Raw genomic sequence first — 20708 nt, forward strand, 5'->3', positions numbered from 1 at the left:
ACGTTGCTTCTCAGTCACCATGTTAATGAAGTGTTCCTGTATTCTCTCTGTAGATTCCCTATGAGGGGATCAGGAAGAGAATGTGTAATCTAATGGTCATCTCTGACCATCAGCTGCCATCTCATTAAGTGGGAGAAAGATGAGGTCAGGAGAATTTGCCTTAGGCTCTGAACCAGCTGTCACTAATGTCAGGAAATGCCAAACCAGAGGTAATTGCTGTCAATTGCTGTCATGCACAATCTAACACTGAATATGATAAGCCCTTCCTTAATCCTTCCCTCAGGGTGCATTGTTTCTCAGACTTTGGAGTGCTGTGATATGTTTTTGGTTGGCAGAATGAGATTTCCCTTGGCTTGTAACACAGAAAATATCAACACTGGAGAAACTGCGACAGTTGCCTGTAAAAATGACCCCACATTTATGCCACTGTAATTCCTCAGTTTTCCTGTATTTCCAATGATTATTATCTGTAGCACATGGAGACTGACAAAATCCTTTTTATTTTCTAGTTAAATTTAGTCCTCTCGAGAAACAGCAGTATAAGAAGAACCCTATGGGAAATGACAGTTCTCTTCATGAAAAGAAAACAACAAAGACCACAATAGTCTATGTCTTATCCCATACCTTAGGACAGCCGGTCTAGGGTCAGGAGATGACTGTAGATGAGAAATAGATGTTCAGCAGGATCCTAGCTGAAGTAGTGGGATTTTAAGTCTTCCTTTAACAGGCATTGCAGAGAAGAGAGCAAAAGGATGACCCTTACCACATCCCACACTTCCCCACTTTCCTTCCACCAAGAGCTACCGGGATTGCCTCGGCGGGCAACTGGCTCTTCTACCAAAAATCGGGAAGCCCGACCTCCTGGTCGTGTGGGGCAGTGAGTGGGGCCAGGAGAGGATATTCAGTTTGGCTTCCTGTGCTGGATGCTTTGTATCAGCTCCTGACCAGGACCACACCATAAAGTTTCATGTATGTCTCTTGCTTAAGCCTATACCTGGGTAAAAAGGAAGCTATGGAAAGTTAAGTTGGCCTAACCTTTAATCTGAACTCTTTCTCAAGCAAAGCCTTTTGACAGCCAAGCAGTCAAACACTCTGTGATTGGTTTCTGGTAAACAGGCAACCAAGCTTGGCACTGATGGTTTTAAACACTCAGTGGCTTTAAACAGTGTCTTACAAACCTCCACTTTGTATTTTCAGCAGCTCTTTTTCTCATTTATAATATTGATTAAATCTCAATTTTGGCCATTAATCTGCTTGGGGACTCAGATACCAACTAGATCTTGGCTGGGAGTTTTTAATCCCACACCTTCCTTGGATTGCTAACTTTCATCCTGGTGTGGTGTGAAGAGGCATCAAGCTCACCCTGTGAAAGCAAAACTTTGGACTTTTAATACTTTACCTTAAACTTCCCATCAGACGAGAAAATGCTAACCCATTTGTTATCATATCTGCAATGATAATATCGCCACTAGGATGTACAGCCACTCCTGTTGGCCTTTGTAGCTGACCAGGAGACCGTCCTCGTATCCCAAAGCGACTTTTAAATTGACCATCATTGGAAAAAATCTGTTAAAAAACACTTGAATTAATTGCAAAAAAACCATGCAGGATTCAAGATAATTTTTTTATCTAAAATCTTCTCAAAAATAATTATGTGAGAGAGAACAGAAAACACTACAATCAGTTCCACCATAATGCAATGCTGTCTTTTTGCATTTTGAATATTTTTCATTGTATTTGTTAAGCACTTACCAGTGTCAAACACAGTTCTAAGCGCTGGGGTAGGTACAAGTTGATTTGGTCAGACCCTGTCCCACATGGAGCTCATAGTGTAAGTAAGAGGGAGAACAGGTGTTTAATCCCCATTTTACAGTTTAGGAAACTGATGCACAGAGAAGTGAAGTGACTTGCCCAAAGTCACAGAGCAAGCAATTGGCAGAGCAGCTGACAGAGTCAGGTCCTTTGCTCCCAGGTCCATGTTCTTTTCACTAAACCACAATCCTTCTCAAATGGAAATTATTGGTTTTGTGGAATTAGGAAATGTTTTTCCAACGATGCATGTTTTTCTGCAAAGATTCCAATGTGGCGTCAGGAGATGTTGTTTTGTGAATGTGCATAGGATCCAATATGGCATGAATGTGACAAAGGGGGTTTGCCTTCATGCAGCGTTCAATCAATCTGTGGTATTTACAAAGCATTTACAGTGTGCACAGCACTGTACTGAGTTCTTGGGAGAATACAATAAATTGAATATTATACAATGATGTGTATGATGTATGATGAGGCATCAGGCATGATGCCTGCCCTCAGGCTTCTTCAGGAATAAAACCCCCTCATTATAGTGTAGTGAAGAACTGACTGTACTTGGACCAAATTGCTGAACACTAATAACTACACTAGTGTTCAGCAACTTTTTATGTGCCTCGATTTCTGACTCTTAATGACTGTAGAATCTATAGGATGAAAAATCAACTGTTTAAAGTCACATGTAAACTTGCAAACCATACCTGCACACACTGATTATTACTGTCTGCAATTAGTATCTTTCCATTTGTAGATGCAGCTACCCCCTGAAGATTTGTAAACTCTCCTTTATTTCTTCCTTTGGTGCCTGGGAAAATTGTCAAAACCACAAGAAGTAGATATTAACAATTAGGCTTCTCAAAAATAATCCCACAAAACTACACCTCTCTTCCAGAGTAGGAAAATCTCTGCAAAATGTCCTTTCTTAGATATACAAGTTACTTTTATTAGACAATGATAGTAACTGTGTACAATTATGATCAAAGCAAAATCCATAAATATTTCAGCAGGTGAGACACAATAATAAACCTTTTCTGACATCAAAAGATGCAGAGACGATGCACGCATCCTGAATAAATTCCTTTCTTTGAACTGTGCCAGAATAGCTCTCAACTCAATCATTAACTTCTTGGAGAAATACTTTCCCTCCATTCCTTAATTTCTGAGGGTTTCATTTTCAGAGTATGTCTAATTTTCCTGAATTTTAAGCTCCCAGCTTCATAGCTCTTTCATGTCAGTGAGATGTATAACATAATAATTATCTTCTACTAATAAAGTTCTTTTCATCTGTGGTGCCCAGGGCCCTTGACTAATATCAACTCATTAATCCTCACTCTATCCATATGTGGCAAAGCCTTTTTTCCCCTCGTTTAATAGACCTGGAAACTTGGCAACAAGGAGATATTAGGAAACATCCCCTCAAATGGGTGAGATGGCTCAGGAGGGAAGAAAGTTAAAGGAGGAATGCAAAAGAGATATTGTAATCCTCTTTGGTGGTAACATAAATATTCAAGGCAGGAAACAGAATGGATATTTCTCAGAAATGACAGCTGAATGCTATGTCTGGAAATGGAAATTTATTTTCACAACTCAGCAAAAGGAAATGGTGTCAGATTCACTTTATTTCTATTCAACAGCATAATGGCTTTTTGTTTAGAGAAATGAAGTGATAATTTGGAGCTCTGATAACTTGGAACTCTAAGAATAACCAGCTGCAGGCTAAATCTCATGGTTCTTCGGTCATTATGAACAATAGATGATTAGAGTCAAAGCTGACACACACATTTTTCCACACGCTTCTTAGGTTTGATAGATACAGTACTTTCAGTTTTATTTTCCTTTATAAGTCTCTCTTATCACCCTCCTCTTTTCCTTAAGTCCCTGAACTCATACCACCTGCCTGCCTACCAGTTTTACTCTCCATTTATTTTTCCTTCTGACCTTGTACTTCAGTCCCTTTACTCTCTTTATCCCTCCTATGCTCTCCTGGCATCTCTCTTCATTTGTCCTTTTCATTCTTCTTTTCCTCTGTGATTCTACTATGAGAAAGCCATCCTGAAGATGTTTGGTGAAACCTGGGTGAATGCCCAAAGCAGCCCTAAATGGGCAACCTACAACAAAGAAATTGTCTCTACATCTAATTCCAGCCTCAAAAATCTTCACCCTGGGGGGGGGGGAGGGTGTGTGTGTGTGTGCGTGCGTGCGCTGGGTGTACGTTCATAGTCAAAGGTGCCAATTCGGGAGGGGGAGGCAAGAAGTCTTTCACCTCCCCCCAGAAAGGGCATCATGGACTACAAAATGCCATCTCCAAGTGACATATCAGGGGACCCTGGGAATAATGATGGGGAACAGCAAGTCTGCATTAAAATAGGCATGAGAAATTCACAACATTTCTCCTTCTGGACACTGACAGATATAGAGATGCCTTTAAATCTCTCTGAAGTTCAATTTGACCCTCACTTTGCTGATTTAAAAAAAGAAGCGTGGAAGGACAAAGTTGCAATAGCATCTGTGTCAGGCAATGCTAGTTTTCCCAAATGAATTTTTCAGTTGAAAGTCATGATGCCAAATGGGGTAAACTTAACACCAAGCACCTGCATCATGCTAGCTGTGTAAATCCAGTGTAGATATAACAAAACTTAACAGAGTTCCACCCAAGTAATGGTGCCTCCGAGCACCCCAGCTTGTCTGATTGACAGGAAGTACTCCAGGCTTGGCTTTGCCCTTATCCCTCCTCCACTTTCCCTTTGCCTCTGCTCAGTCCCACTCTTTGGCTGGCCAGGATGTCCAGGAAATTTTGGTTGAAGTCTTAGGGATTTCCATCCTTTAAAATCCTGTAGTATACAGCTGAAAATAGCTAGTCTTGGAACAAAGCCAAACACTATGATCTGAGGAGGCTATTTTCCTCAGGTATCAAACGTCTCTGGGCTTAAAGATTCTCTGGATTCTGGGAGGATTTTTCCAGGTGCAGGGTGAACCATTGTCAGTGGGCACTCCACTCATGCTCTTTCATTCCAGCTGGTGGCAGGATATGGAAAGTGATCAGTGCTCAGAACAGTGCTTGGCACATAGTAAGCACTTAACAAATACCATCATCATTATTATTAAGAGCAGAGAACAACCTCATCAAAACGCTTAGGCATCCATTTTTAATTGGGCACACTTCATAGCAAATCAGAAGACTCAATTTTTAAGAATAGATTTTGAAGAACCAATTTTTGTTAGGTTTGGCAGCACTTTCCTTGAGATTATGAAGATATTCTTCCTGGATTGTTTTGGCTTCATTACCTAATAATAAAAATGGAAAGCAGCGCAGCCTAATGAACAAAGCATGGCCTGGGAGCCAGAAGACCTAGGTTCCAATCCCGGCTCCACCACTTGCCTGCTGTTTTACTTTAGGAAAATCACTTTAGTTATCTGTGTCTCAGTTTCCCCATCCGTAAAATGGGGAATCAACAATTGTTCTCCTTCCTACTTAGACTATCAACCCCATGTGGGAAAGGGACTGTGTCTGACCTGATTAACTCCCTTCAGGACTTAGAACAGTGCTGGACACATAGTAAGTACTTTTCACAATATAAAAAAATTATGATTTCCTGAATTTCTGAACTTCTAATTCACCAGGCCAAGCTACAGGAGGCAATCAGCATTCATAACAGCCCAGCAAATCCACCTTTTCTACTTTTTACAGCCCAGCAAACCCACTTTTTCTACTCTTTACCATTAGAAGACTGTGCTGGCGTTGCTAAAGATGACGAGGTTTATGCTTTGGTGACATGATTGCCTTTGAGGAAGTTCAAGCAATTGTATGTCAAGGACGCAAAACAATAAGCAAAAATCTAGAGACCTTTCTTGTAGGTCACGCAAACATAATTTTGTAGTCTTAAAAGAAAAAATCAATCAATGCAACTCCTTTCATGATTACATCGACCTTTGAGGCAATTATGCTACTACATGAGATTATTGGAAATAGTTGACATAAACCTTTGAAAAGAACAATTTAAATTGTATCACAACCTCGTTCAAAATGAACTGTAGTCAGAAAAGGCCTGCCAGAGACCTTGGGGCCATTATGAAGGAATTACAGGGTTAGATGGTGCTGCAATCTGTTACCAAATCAGAGTGGTCAGAGATATCAGCTACCTTGTTGTAGACAAGGCTGACATTCTTAGAAGCCTGAGAATTAGCCATGAACTTCTGTCTGGCATATCCCTTCTTGGTGGTAGAGGTGGTTGCCTCATGGAATGAAAGAGTCTGGGTGGGGTGCCCACAGACAGTGTGTCATGCTGTACCTGGAAGAATCCTCCCAGAATCCAAAGAATCGTAAAGGCCAGAAACATTTCACATCAGGGGGAAATGACCTCCTCAGATCACACCCCATAATATGTGGCATTAGTCCATGACTAACTATTTTAAGCTGTATCCTACGTGATTTTTAAGGATGTAAATCCCTGGGGCGGCAGCAAAAATAGGAGTGTTGAGGGATGGGAGATAGTGCCCAGGAAATGGCATGAGGTACTTCCTGGACAATCTGCTGCCAGTCATGGGGGATGGATGGTCAAAGGGTCACTTTACGGCGGCTGCTCAGGGAATGGCAAACCCAACTGGAACGGCCAAAGAGCTACCTGCACAACACCACAAACGTCAGCTGACAACATTGTTCTAAATCATCCCAGGTAGATAGATGGAGGGCTGAAAATGCCACAAGGAAGCAGCAGGGAAATGAGAGACTTGGATTCTCATCCCTTCTGACACAGACCTGTGGTGAGAACCTGGGCAATCACTAAGCTCCTCTGGATGTCAGCTCTCACAGTTATAAGAGAAGTCTCTTCCTACTTCACAAGAGTATTTTGAGGCTAAAATGACACAACTGATGAGGTAGCACTTTGGAAAATAAAAAAGAGTGATATAAATTCAAGATAATATTATTAGTGCTACTACCATTTCTTGTAATAACCTATAACAACTCAAATTCACTTGATGTGGGTTAAATTCCCAAAGCATAGAGGTCCCAAAAGCGCAATAATTTCTTAATAGTCTGGTTGATGCTATAGGGAATAACGCCCATGGATGGATTATCTGGTGTGTTTTAAACCACTAATTTCTACAGTTGGGATAGTGATCACATGATGATATCCTTCTTGCCAGCAAGGCACCTCCTTCTTTCTAACCTTTTTCTTTCAGAACTTTATTAGTCATTATCCTCGCGGGCTGGCTCCCCTGCACTCTCTGCTGAACCGTCCCTCCTCTGCCCCAAATCCCAGTAGAAGTATGATTTAACCTCCCTAGGCCTCAGTTTTCATATCTATAAAATGGTCATTCTCCCCGTTTCTTAGAATGTGAACCTAGTGTGGGATAGAAACTGTGACTGGTAGTCTCGTGGTTAGGATTCGGCGCTTTCACTGCTACAGCCTGGGTTCGATTCCCTATCAGGGAAGTTTGCCTTAGAAAAGTAGGGTGGCTTGGTGGACAGAGTATGGGCCTGAGAGCCAGAAGACCTGGGTTCTTAATCCCAGGTCTGCCACTGATCTGCTGTGTGACTTGAGTAAGTCACTTTCCTGTGCTTCAGTTCCCTCATCTACATAATGAAGATTCAATATCTGTTCTCTCTCCTACTTAGACTGTGAGTCCCATGTGGGCTCATGAATTATCCATGGATTACCTATATGTATAAACCCTCATTTGACTCATTTCTCACATCTGCTTTTCACTTTAGAGACTTTTTTGAGCAACTGAAAAAATCAGTTTTCTGTGTCATCAGCAAATTATTTCAGCCCTCCATTTTACTCGCGATTTCTCAGAGCAACATTATTTCTAACAAATGTCCAAAGTAGTTTGATTTGAGTGTCCAAGGTATTTTTTTGATACAATAAATTAAGATAAAGCAGTCACAATTTTACATCATTTTAAGATTTAGGGAAATATATTTCTTTAGATGATAAAACAAATTCAATATCAATTCAATTATGAATCAAAATCAAAATTACTACTGTTAATCTTTGGGGACATTTGCTGCTAGAATGAAACTCCTTGTGATGCTAATGGGAGTTTTACTGTGAAACTGCCAGAATACACCGACAGGTACCAAAATTGGTATTACACACATCAGTCAGCTGTATACTGTAGTCCATCTGTAATGTGCCTAGATGATGGTAAACTTAATTCTAACTCAGCAGTTATTAATCATAGAAGAAATTGGTCTTTTGTTGATGGACTGGGATCATATGCAGTTCAACCAAATAGCTAAATATTGAGATTGGGCTCCCCTTTATGCGATCAACTTGAAGAGAGATTCTGCCCAGGTAAGTTCCTTGAGCACTTCTACCGTGCCACTTTATTTTAATGGTTATTTGTTAAGCCCTCTACTAAGTACCATACAAGCTAATCAGGTTGAACAGAGTCCCTGTCCCACGTAGGGTTCACGGTCTTAATCCCCAGTTTACAAATGAGGTAACTGAGGCCCAGAGAAGTGAAGTGACTTGCCCAAGGTCACAGAGCAGACAAGTGGAGGGGCTGGGATTAGAACCCAGGTCCTCTGAGTCCCAGGCCCATGCTCTCTCCACTAGGCCACTCTGTTTCTCTGTGCCTACTGAGATGCTTTTATTAGCGCATACTGGCAGCCATACGTATGGATGAGCTTAATAAATATTATTGGAGGTTTGAATGTCTCCCTTGTCATATATCTTTGCAATGCTTATTAAGATATTCTGCATAGGCCCAAATCTTCTTGAACTAAATCCGGCTCTGCCAAATGCCTGAAATGTGACCTCGGGCAGGTCACTTAAACTTCTCTGTGCCTCAGTTACCTGATATGCAAAATGGGGATTTCTCCCTCCTTCTTAGACTGCAAGTCCCACATGGGACAAGGACTGTGTCCAACCTGATTAACTTGTATCTACCCCAGAGCTTAGAACAGCAGTAAACAGATATCATTAAAAATCAAAATGGGACAGCTTGGAGTGAGAAGCTGAAACATGCATGTGTAAAAATCGCTCAGATACTAGTCTACAAGTCATCCATTGTTGTCCTAGTATGTTCAGGTAAAAAGCAGCAACTCTATTTAATTGGCTAGTGGAATTTTGAAAATCATCCTCACTCTGTGGGGCCCAACCAATCACATTCAGCAGTGAATCTCCACCAAGATTCATCTTGATATACTGCAATACAGGACTGAAAGAAGTGGTGGAAGGAAACTATGGTAGTGCACTCTAAAATTGTCCTTTTATTAATAATAATGATAGTATTTGTTAAGTGCTTACCATGTGCCAAGCACTGTTCTAAGCACTGGAACAGATTCAAGTTATCAGGTTGTCCCACATGGGGCTCACAGTCTTAAACCCCATTTTACAGATGAGGTAACTGAGGCTCAGAGAAGTTAAGAGACTTGCCCAAAGTCGCACAACTGATAAGTGGCTGGAGCTGGAATTAGAACTCAAAACCTCTGATTCCCAGGCCCGTGCTCTTTCCACTAAACCAAGCTGCTTCCCTTGAGAAAGCCCAAGTCTAAATTGACATTTGATTTTGTAGAAAATGGTAGAGTCCCTGGCTATCAGTGTTCATATTAATTCATTTGTTTTTGAAGTAATCACATCTAAGTGTTATAATTGTAGGACTGGAAAGGACTTCTAGAGGTCATCTAATTCATCTTTCTCTAAGCAGATTGCTCCCAACTATTCCATAAAAATAGCTGATTCCTTTTCCTTAAAAACCTTCAGGGGAGAAGTCTTCAGGATCTTCCTTAGTCATGAGCCTTTAATAATAATAACAACAATAATTGTTATTATTAATGATAATAATGATAATTGTTGTAGTATTTGTTGAGCTCTTACAATGTGCCAAGCACTGTACTAAGCTCTGAGGTAGATACAAGATAATCAGATTGGACACAGTCCTTGTCCCACATGGGGTTCACAGCCTAAGTAGCCAGATGGGGTGGCTACTCAAAATGAAAAGGATTTAATCCCCATTATACAGATGAGAAAATTGAGGCATAGAGAAGTTAAGTGACTTGTCCACGGTCACACAGCAGGCAAGTGGCAGACCTGGGATTAGGACCTATGTCCTCTAACTTCCAGGCTCTTGTTCTTTCCACTATGCCACACTGCTTCTCAGTGTCTCTTATCCTTTTCTGCCAGGAAGTTCTTTTTTGGAACTAGGCCTGCAATCAAACTCTCCCAAGAGAACATGAAACAAAACCAACATCAGCATTTTAAATGAAAGTGACCCACAAAACTCATTCTCCTTACCTACTCGAAAGATCAAATCATCTTCAATGGGATTCTCTTTTCTCTTCCCAGTGCTATACATACTAGCAGGCCTTTTCACAGCTTTTTGTTTCACATGGCCACTTCCAGGAGATTTAACCCGCCTCTTCACACCTTCCGTTGTAGGAGACACATCTGCTGAGCGGATCACTTTAAGTTTAAATGGGCTACCCCGGATGTGCTGATCATAGAGTCTCAACGAAAGAGTAAAATCCCCTTCTTTCTGGACAGTATACAAAAATTCATAAGTGCCATTTTTATTATCAAGTATTTCTCCATCTGATACACTGCCATCAGGAGTGCTCAGTTCAGCAGTAATGTAGGCATTCCCAGATTTACACAGCTCCCCATCTTTATCCTTGGTTGTTATAGTAACGGACATGGGCTGTCCAATCACAGTCTGCCTCAGCCCCTCTCCCGTGGCAACCGTCTCAGAGGCTACAGCATTAGTGGTTAAGATAGTCCCGAGATTGTGGATGGATTTCTTCAGCCCTTCTGTTTCCACTATGAAATCCAGCTGGTCATTTTCCCGGGGTTGTAATGGGAAGTCTTGATCAGCAAGTTCATTCAGCTTGTCGCTCATTTGTTTCTTAACTAGTAAGACTTCGGTCTCGGTGCCATGGTTGAGGGCCTGGGCAGTAAAATTGCTGCAACTTTTAATACTCTCCTGGCCTTCTAACAGAGTGTCCAGCTGGGTCTGCAGGACCTAAGGGCGAAATGAGGTGCCAAGTTAGTGATAGGATGAAGTTCCGTGCACCAGCCAGAATGCATTAGAGCAGCGGCACGGCCTAGTGGATAGAGCACGGGCCTGGGAGTCAGAAAGTCATGGGTCTAATCCCAACTCCATCAGTTGTCTGCTGTGTGACCTTGAACAAGTCACTTCACTTCTCTGTGCCTCAGGTACCTCATCTATAAAATGGAGGTTAAGCCTGTGAGCCCGATGTGGGACAGGGATTGTGTCCCACCCGATTTGTTCGTATTCCCCCCAACCCTTAGTATAGGGCCTGGCACATAGTAAGTGCTTAAATACCATAATAATTATTATTATGCTTCCTCACAGGGCAACAGAGGGAGATGCAGATATCTAAGCAGATTACTAGCCACAGATTCTACCAATATCTTAAAGATGGTTATGTTACCTGAGTACCAGCCAAACAGGAGGCTTTGTTAGCACTAATTTTACTTGGAATTCAGAGCAATAGGGTGGGCGAATATTAAGTTGGACATACCCAGGTAGAATTTTTCTCACGCAACTGCGCCCTCATGGGTGCTTCCTAATTGGCTAGGAGACCAAATGATGGTGGTTCTTGTTCAGGGAGACTATCAAAATTTACCATTCCCTTCCTTACAACTTGCTCCCCAGCCTGCCTGGGCTCAGAGACTGTCAGAGGAAGCAGAGAGGGGCAAATCTTTGAAGGTGTCAGGGGAGGAAATTGTAAAAACCTTGAAATCCAGGTGGATGTGCTAATGTTAGGTTTCCCAGAGTTAGTGTAAAAAAGATACTCAGATTTAGAGGCTATAAAAATGTAAATAATCATTTCCAGTTTGTGCTGAGCACCTACTGCGTGTAAAGCATTGTTCATGTGCTTGGGAGCATCCAATATACATCAAAGTCCTGGTGTCTGCTCTTATAGAGATTAATCTTACTTTAGATTGGTGCTCAACATTAGGTTTGCCCTTCATCTCAGGGAAAATGATATTTATTAAGCCCACCCCTTATAGGTTTCTACTAAAACTTATTTTGTTTTCCATGAGGTAAACTAAGTATTGATATTTGCAACACTGACCATGAAACTTTATATTTTCTTCACTAGGCTACCTCGCATCCATTACATTCCACCTAGAAAGTTGCTTTCAATAAAAATACTTGCCCCCAAATCTAGGGTGGCTACTCAAAATGAAAAATGGCATTTGGGGGATCAAGGGAAAGAAAAATTATTTATTCCAAGCTTTGTAAAATCATTAATGGGCCCAAATCTTAGGAAGTCCTAAATGCATCCTTTCTGTCTTCCCTTGTCCCAGACCCACCACTTACTGTCTCACCCATATTTTCTAAGGACTTCTGGTTTGGGCTTAAGCAGGCAGGATACCATAACAAAGTGCTGAGGAAGCAAAGCAAAATGGATTCACTTGACATCTGAAATATTTGTTATTCAAAAATCTTTCCCTTATATGAAAGGCCTCCTCCTCCTTCCTCCCCTCCAACTGAAAGGACAAGACCAAATCAAACAATAACTCTACAGGCTATAAAATGCCACATGCTTTTGATCCATGCCTTTGTTCTTAGACACTCTGAGTTGAACAGTGAGTGACTGCAGTCAGACTGAAGCTGACTAGCAGAGAAACAGGGTGGTGCTAGTGAGCAAACTTTGAAGGAGTGAGACACTCTGGCTAGGGAAAAACCAAAGTATGAGAAAAACCTAAAATCATCACCCATTGACACACTTTCTTTTTATAAGGAGGCTGACGGGGGCAGGGGATTTAGCATAAATTCATAACTAAAACCATAGAACTCTAAAATACTTCTTGTCACTGTAAATGAAAAGAGCTGCAGGTGTGCTGTTGGTTAATCACTTAAATGTAAATATAGTAAAGGACCCACACATTATCCCGCTGATTTTCTGACTCCAGAGAGATGGGGCCATTTTGATCCCCAGATATCATGCATCAATTATACAGAGAGCAGATAAATATTCTTTTTAAAAGTGGTAAAATACATTTATCCAAGTCTTACTTTGTGTTTAAGGCCATAATTAACTTCCAGTTCCATGAGTAGCACACTCTTTCTCACATTTAAAGTCTTCTGGAGCTCATCAAAAGTAGAATGAATGTCATCTACGATGCTCGCCTTTTGATTGGTTAATTGATGAATGATTTCAGATATGAAATGAAGAGCTGTATCTATCTCTGGAAGCCTATGAGGGTTGGAAAAATCCAAAAAATTGACGTTAAACATACTCAATGACAACTCAAGGACCTAATCACAGCCCTAATCCTAAATTTTCCCCAATCAGAAACCAATTGCTCTATAAACAGAGAAGTTTTATTTCAGTCTTAAAGAGCAGAACAAACTCGGAGAGAAACCGATGCCTTCAAATAAATAACAAACTTATTTGTCTACTTACTTACAAATGAAGAGAAAGAAAAAGAGAAGGATGAAGGAAGGTGAAGAAAGAGGAGGAGGAGAGTGAAGGAAGACAAGAAAGAAGAGTAGGATGACAAGAGGAGAGGAGGAAAAGAGAGGAGCTCACACATGAGCAGTGGGGGCAGCAACTCTGGCTCAGCTGTCCTGTCCTCAGTGTCCCTGCTGCTTACCCATGACGGTGGCGGATCGTAGGGGCAGCGGGGTGCCAAGCAACATAGAGCGGCATGTCCTCTCATATGCCGAGTTGAGAGGAGCCTCTGACCCAGCTCTGCAACCTAGTGAGGACATCTGGAACCCTCTAAGCCCCTGGGCTGGGCTGCGGGCTGTGTCCTACCAGCGAGGTAAAGAGATGGTGCTGCCATCTTGGCTTCACCTCCAGAATCAAGGGACTGTCTATCCTGTCCCCAAACTGAAGGTTTAGCCCCTTTTGGGACCTCTGGGGCCAAGTCAAGGGGCCCAGCACTAGTAATCATCATTTTCAGTATAATCTGAGCATTTCAGTGAGCAGAGGATTGTATTAAGCACTTGTGAGCACTCAGAATAGGTAGAAGACTCAGTGCCTGTTTGCAAATCAATCAGTTGATCAAACGAAAGTATTTTTTGAGCATCTGTCTGGAGAGAACTGTACTAAGTGCCGGAGACAGTACCAAAGCGGTACAAGCCATGATCCCTGGCCACAAGGAGCTTACAATCTGATGGGGACAGACCCGAAGTGTATACATACAATGGAAACAAACTGGAAAACAGATATAACTGGCAAACAAAAAAATTAATCAATAAACAAATAAAGAAACGGAACAAATACACTTATGTTTAAATGCTGGAAACTAATGGGATGGCCAGATCAAGTAAGTGGGAATTAATTCAGGAATATTCTCAGGAGAACATTTTTCTCAGGCCTGCTTTTTTAAAGTCCACTCTCATTTTAAATGTTATTAAAATAAATAATTCTACAACTCATTATAAAATCAAGGAAAGGTTTCGCTAGGCAAATAGTTTTATATATCTGGCTTACTTAGTTCATTACTACTTTGAAAACTGTGACAATAGCAGTCCTGTTTTCAGCAGTTGAAATTGGATGCATTAACATAGTAATTCCTAGAGAGACGACGGGGACACAGTAACCTACTTTTAGAGATAGTTCTAGTCGAGGCAGTGAGGCCAGTTGTCAAACTCCCAGCAGAGAGAGCCAACAGAAAGGGAACAGGTGGAGTCATTTACAGACCTTTTATTAACGGCATCTAGCTGGACCTGCAAAGAAGCCTTATGCTGCTCAACGACATCCTTGAGCTGAACCGTGGGGTGTTCTGCATGCTCTCCTTCCGTACACTCCCGGCACATAGCAGTCTCGCAGGATTGGCAGTAAAACTCCATTACCTGAGTTGACAAGAGACAAATGTCAGCTTCAGTGTAGAAACCCAAGCCCTAGCTAGCATCACACCGAGCTTGCTGGCAAAGACTTTTTCCACACTGTAAAGACGACACCTCTGAGACCTTGAACTTCAATGGAAAGGTGGAAGAGAGAAAACCTTCTAACTAAACCATGAGGGCAAAGCAAAAGATCCAGAACATGCAAATCCATATACCTACACATCCGTTACTAGCCTTTATTATGGTGGCATGGTGCTCAGCAGAAATGATTTGATAAATTTTCTCTTCTTGTGCAGTAATTGGAATTTCTGGAAGTCACTGATGGGAACCAGACTTCCCACAGCCTTCTTGGCATCTCCGGGGTTGTGTGTCGGGGATATGTGTGGACTTGGTCTCCTGCCTGGGTTTTGTGGTGGGATGAGTGGCTCCTTTAAGAGGGGCTGTCATTCTGAGCTTCAAAGGCAATCATTCCTGAATTGGACCACTTGTCCAAGTTTCAATTTCTTGCCAAGTTTCAAAAGCCCAACAATATGACATGCGGTTGTTGGCCCTGGATGATAGTACAGAAATGACACCAAATGCCTACTTTTACAGCAGGCAGTTGCGATGTTCACAGATGCTGATCTTCAGTGGTTGGGAAAGTAAAGTGGATCTTGTATTAATTGTTATTTATTGGAGATTTGAGCACAGCCTAGTGGGAAGAGTGTTGGCCTGGGAGTCAGAGGTGTTGGGTTTTAACCCCAGTTCTTTCACTTACCTGCTGATGTGACCTTGGACAAGTCACTTAACTTGTCCGTGTCTCAGTTTCCTCATCTCTAAAATGGGGATTCAATACCTGTTTTCCCTACCACATATACTGTGAGCCACATCTAGAAAATGGACTGTGTCTGACCTGATCGCCAGAGCACTTAGTACAGTGCTTGACACATAGCAAGTGCTTGGAAAATACTATTATCATCACCATTATTATTATTATGTCTCTGCCACAATCTCTAGTTCTGGGTCCAGGAGCCCAGAGCAAAGCATTCTCTTTGGAGGCCCTCCATTAGGGACTTTAATTCCACAACAGGTATGATTAAATAGTGGCCAGGCTTCTCTGGGTCCAATTTAAAGCTCAGCTGCATTCTGAAGTTTTTATTCTAGGGAAAGCCCTAGAATGAAAAAGGTAAACCCCGGGGTTGCCAAGTTCTCAGCTATTTTGTCAACATACTGTTGTGATGGCGGCTTTCCCTCTTTCATTCTGAGTTCGGATGCAGCATCAAGGCAGTTTAATTAGGAGAGATTTTATCACAGCATTTAGAACAGATGCTGGGTGGTAGTTTCCATGTCCCCATGTGCACTAAGCCTTCAAGACAGCAGCCTCTTATTTTATTATTAATTATTCTATTTTATTAACCTTCAGACATTTGGATTGTTTTAAGTAATTTACCCTTGGCAATTAGCTCTAGTGATTTATCTGCTATTGCACTGCAGTGCATAGCCCTATGAATACCCAAATGAGGCAGAAGGATTTAAAGTCACTGCAGCCTGCAGCTGCATCCTTCAGTAAAACAATGGAATAATTTGAGACAAATGCTGCAGATTTTCTCAAAGCCCTTTTGTTAGCAAATAAAACTCCATACAATTCAAAGAACAACAATGGCCCAGCACAGATAAAGCAATTGGGTTGAACAAGGAATGAATCTACTCTTCTTAGGATTCAGTTCTTTCATTTCATGCATAAGCTCTATCTAAATTAAATTGGATTTTAGGGAGTGCTAAGCAACTGGCAAATTTATAAAATGGAGTCCACCTAAATGATTTCCAACTTGTTTTGAAAAAGGGCCTCACAGTTGAACTCTGTTCTAATGTTCTTGTTAACAGTTTCTGGATTGGCAGCTCCAGGGAGGCAGTGTGGCCTAATGGAAAGGACTTTGGACAGGGAATCAGGAGACCTTGGTTCTAGCAAGTCTAGTTGCTTGCTCTGTGACCAAGTCACTGAAGCCCCAGCCTCTTCATCTATAAAATCCATTTTACAGATGAGGAAAATGAGGCACAGAAGTTAAGTGACTTGCCCAAGGTCACATGACAGGCAACTGGCAGAGCGGGATTAGAACAGAGGTCTCCTGACTCCCAGAACTGTGATCTTTTTCTTTAGATTATGCCAAATGCTTTTATTGAATATGCCTGACCTTTATTAACCTCTGAATCTATGCACTACTGTTGAATAAGGCAGTATATTAATTTAGTCCTTTTTTTTCCAAAAAACCAAAAAGGTTCTAGAGGATGCTGACTTCTAGGTCCAAGTGTGGCTGGGAGATAAACTGAGGCTGCACTGGAAAGAAGAGGATCCCATGATTCCTCAATATGTTGACCATAAGTCAAGGAAGCTCTTAGAACCCTGCAGTTATTTAAAATGCTTCTTTGCTTCAATAATCTTTTCATTTACTGACAGTAGGTGTTGCAGCCTGAAGCTCATCCTGTGTTAACTATTTATTGAGCATTTACTGTGCACTTATCATCTAAAGAGGTAGGGGAGTGTGCTTATGTATTTGTACTGGAAAAAAAAAGCCTGAATTTAATTATCCCCATGGAATGGGACAGGCATGGTATTTACAAAGGTGGATAACAACTGCTCATGGAATTTGAAGCCCCAACTCTGGGTTGAAAAGCCTATAGTTTTGCTTTGCAACTAAAATTACAGACCTCTGCATCCTTTTTTTAAAAATTTTTTATGGTATTTGGTAAGCGTTTATTATGTGCCAGGCACTGTACTAAGCACTGGAATAGGTATACACTAACCAGGTTGAATACAGACCATGTCCCACATGGGACTCACAGCTTAATCTCCATGTTGCAGATAAAGCAACTGAGACACACAGAGAAGTTAAGTGACTTGTTCCAAATCACAGAACAGACAAGAGGCAGAGCTGGGATTAGAAATCAGGTCCTTCTGACTCCCGAGCCCATGTTCTATCCACGGGCCAGGCTGCTTCTCACGGAAATTGTTTGCTTCACTTAGACCAGTCGGAAGCCGGAATCACACAGGGCACTTGTCCCTTATATTAGGGGTACCAGTAATCCAAGCCCCCATAATTAAATGATGGCTGCAGGATTACAGTAGCTGAATTCTGTGGGTATAAGAAGATTTCAGCCTGGGTGAGGAACTTTAGAAATGTTACACGTTCAGTAGGAATTAATAATCATTTTTAATTACTCCAAAGATGTGGGCTCGAGAGTACGCAAAATGCTTTTCACTAAATGAAATAAGCACAGATGTGTGGGAGTAAGCCATATTTTTTCCCTCTGGCTTGTTGCCTGGATTCCATTTAACCTTCTTTAGTCCTTGCAAAGTCTATGGTCTCACTGCCAGCTTCTTTTAACTGCATCTCCCACCATTTGCTAATGCTTGGCTCTTTCTGTACACACTGAAGAATGGATAAAGAACCAATGCTTTCTATTTCTCCTGAAATAAATTCTTGGCAATCTGAAGTCTTTAATTTAGAATTCTTTATTAGTGAAAAGGAGAGACATTTTGTCTCCAGATTATTTCCTGCCTGAACTATAAAAAAGGTGCTTTGCTTTCAAATACACCCACCTAAAAGTCAAAAACAGTGTCTTTGAGACTGGCAGTACATCACAGAATACCACATTTTGTCTAAGGCAGTCTGAATTACCCCACGCAGAACAATTTGAAATTTCACATGTGCCAAAAAATGATGATTGACTTATTAAATAAATAGAGATAATTGTGAATGTCCTGTGCTCAGATCACAACTAGTTCTACAGTTCTACAGATTCTACCATTATTTTCATGAATTATTCCTCCCAAAATCCCACATTGTGGCCTAGAAATGTTACCATCATTTTATAAATGAGGAAAAATAAGATGGAGGGTAAGTAACTTTCAATTACCTTCCTCTGTATCTACCCAAAATAGAGCTCCGGCAAAAATTAGAAATCTTGCTCAAAGTTGAGTTACAACTACATTGCACAGAAGACAGATATATATTTTTGCTTAAAATTCATCTACCGCTTGGTTGTTGATGTTCAAAGTAAATCAACAGACTCTGGTATATCACTGCTACAACTATTGTAGACATTTCCTGATTGAGATTAGCACTCACAGCCCAGGGGTTCTATTCCACTAAATCACACTACCTTTCAGTTTAAATGTTACGTCAGTGTAGGTCACCTTTAGGGAGCCTGAGAGATCTCCAAGGTAGAAACCAGAAAGACTTGTGCCTTATATATCATGCTCATGCCAAATGAACAAGAAGCAAAATAATTTTCACTGCCGTATTTTCACAGGTTCAGTGCAGACCGGAAATATCTCTCAGTGACAGGCTTAAAATGGTGTAGTCTCCCAGTTAGGGTATCATTTTCAAATACAGATATTTAATACATGCATATATTAAATATATGCATAAATACCTGTACATACACATAAATATGTATACATATGTAACATCAAGTTAAGCACATATTTCTGCCACAAAATTAGTTTTCATTAAGCTTTATGGCTAGGGCAGGACGGCAGAAATTTGGAACATTCTTCTAACAATGTAAGCATGGCCTGGTGGATAGAGCATGAGCCTGGGGGTCAGAAAGACCTGGGTTCTAACCTTGGCTTTACCACTTCTCTGCTGTGTGACTTTGGGCAATTCACTTCATTTCTCTTTGCTTCAGGTACCTCCTCTGTAAAATGGGGATTAAGACTGTGAGCCCCATGTGGGACAGTGGACTGTGTCCAACCTGATTATTTTGTATCTACCCCAGTGCCTGGCACATAGCAAATACTTTACAAATACCGTTTAAAAAAATCGTAAACCCTTTCTAGATAGAGTGGGATGTAGTGTCAGGAGAAACAGCTCTACACAGGCACATTTGGGACACAGTGAATACTACATGTCGGGAACTCCTTAACATGAGATTCTGAACTGTAGGAGAACCACACTTACATTTCCATCATGATTTGGGCAGGATAGCGGCTTCCCTGCAGCAACGGCTGTGACAGTCTCCAAGATGGAAGACTCTTCAATGTTGCTACCTGGAGTTCGCTGCAGCACATCCATCAGGTTTGTGATGAAGAAGTTGTTCTGAAGTGCAGAAACCCCTTTCTCTGGCAGAATGGAGGTCTGGCGGCACACCGGGCAGGAGAGGGTTAAACTATGGGCCGGAATGTAGTTCTGTAAGCACCTATTTTTGGTTAAGATAAGGAAAAAACCAAGGTGGTCATCTGAATCAAAATAAAACTACTCTCACTTGTGAAAACTATTTTCTGTGCCCTGATCTTTTTAATCTTCTCAAAGAACCAATAAGAGGGCTCCATGGGCCTGAGGATGTTCAGTGTAATTTACCCGGTCAGAAGATGGCTGCACCGAAGGACTAGATCTGAATTTCAAGCACATTTTTCAAGCATACTTTCAAGCACATTTTTCCACAGAGATCAAGCAGAAGGGGTTTTTCCTGGAGGAGGAGAGGTGGTAAGGAGGATTACATGATTCATTCATTCATTTGTATTTACTGAGCACTTACTGTGTGCAGAGCACACGTGGGAGAGTACAACATAACAATAAGGAGACACATTCCCTGCCCCCAACGAGTTTACAGTCTTGCGGGGGGAGGAGGGACAGACATTAATGGAAATTAATAAATTACGGATATGTGCATAAGTGCTGTGGGGCTGGGAGGGAGCATGAATAAAGGGAGCAAGCCAAGGTAACAAAGAAAGGAGCGGGGGAAGAGGGCTTAGTCAGGGAAGACCTCTTGGAGGAGATGAGCCTTCAGTAAGGCTTTGAAGCAGGGTGGGGGGGTGTCTTGGACTTCAGCAGGAGCCATGATGTCCACGCTCTGGCACTTCCATCTGGTCATTAGGTCACCCTAACCTCTCCCCAAGTCTCATTCACATCACCCCTCCCCACCCCAACCCCCGCTCCTGGCCAGGCCCTCCTTAAACTTTTCCCCATCCTTCCCATGATGGCTTTTTCATTCAATAGTATTTATTCAATAGTATTTATTGAGAGCTTACTATGTGCAGAGCACTGTACTAAGCGCTTGGAATGTACAAATCGGCAACAGATACAGTCCCTGCCCTTTGATGGGCTTACGGTCTAATCGGGGGGCTTTTAAAACTACTGCCCATT

General features: G+C 41.6%; 1 protein-coding gene across 1 annotated transcript in view; it reads right to left on the reverse strand.

Moving 5' to 3' along the window:
* Window positions 1-1372: 1372 nt before the first annotated feature.
* TRIM2 (tripartite motif containing 2) overlaps window positions 1373-20708 on the reverse strand; it is a 54994-nt gene continuing 35658 nt past the window's right edge. The window contains 7 exon segments of the mRNA XM_029076978.2: window positions 1373-1449; window positions 1452-1566; window positions 2508-2611; window positions 10050-10773; window positions 12802-12982; window positions 14438-14589; window positions 19524-19761. Of these exon segments, the coding sequence (XP_028932811.1) occupies window positions 1388-1449; window positions 1452-1566; window positions 2508-2611; window positions 10050-10773; window positions 12802-12982; window positions 14438-14589; window positions 19524-19761 (1576 nt within the window). The 3' untranslated portion in view covers window positions 1373-1387.

Source organism: Ornithorhynchus anatinus, chromosome 12 (assembly GCF_004115215.2).
Source record: "Ornithorhynchus anatinus isolate Pmale09 chromosome 12, mOrnAna1.pri.v4, whole genome shotgun sequence".
NCBI lineage: Eukaryota > Metazoa > Chordata > Mammalia > Monotremata > Ornithorhynchidae > Ornithorhynchus > Ornithorhynchus anatinus.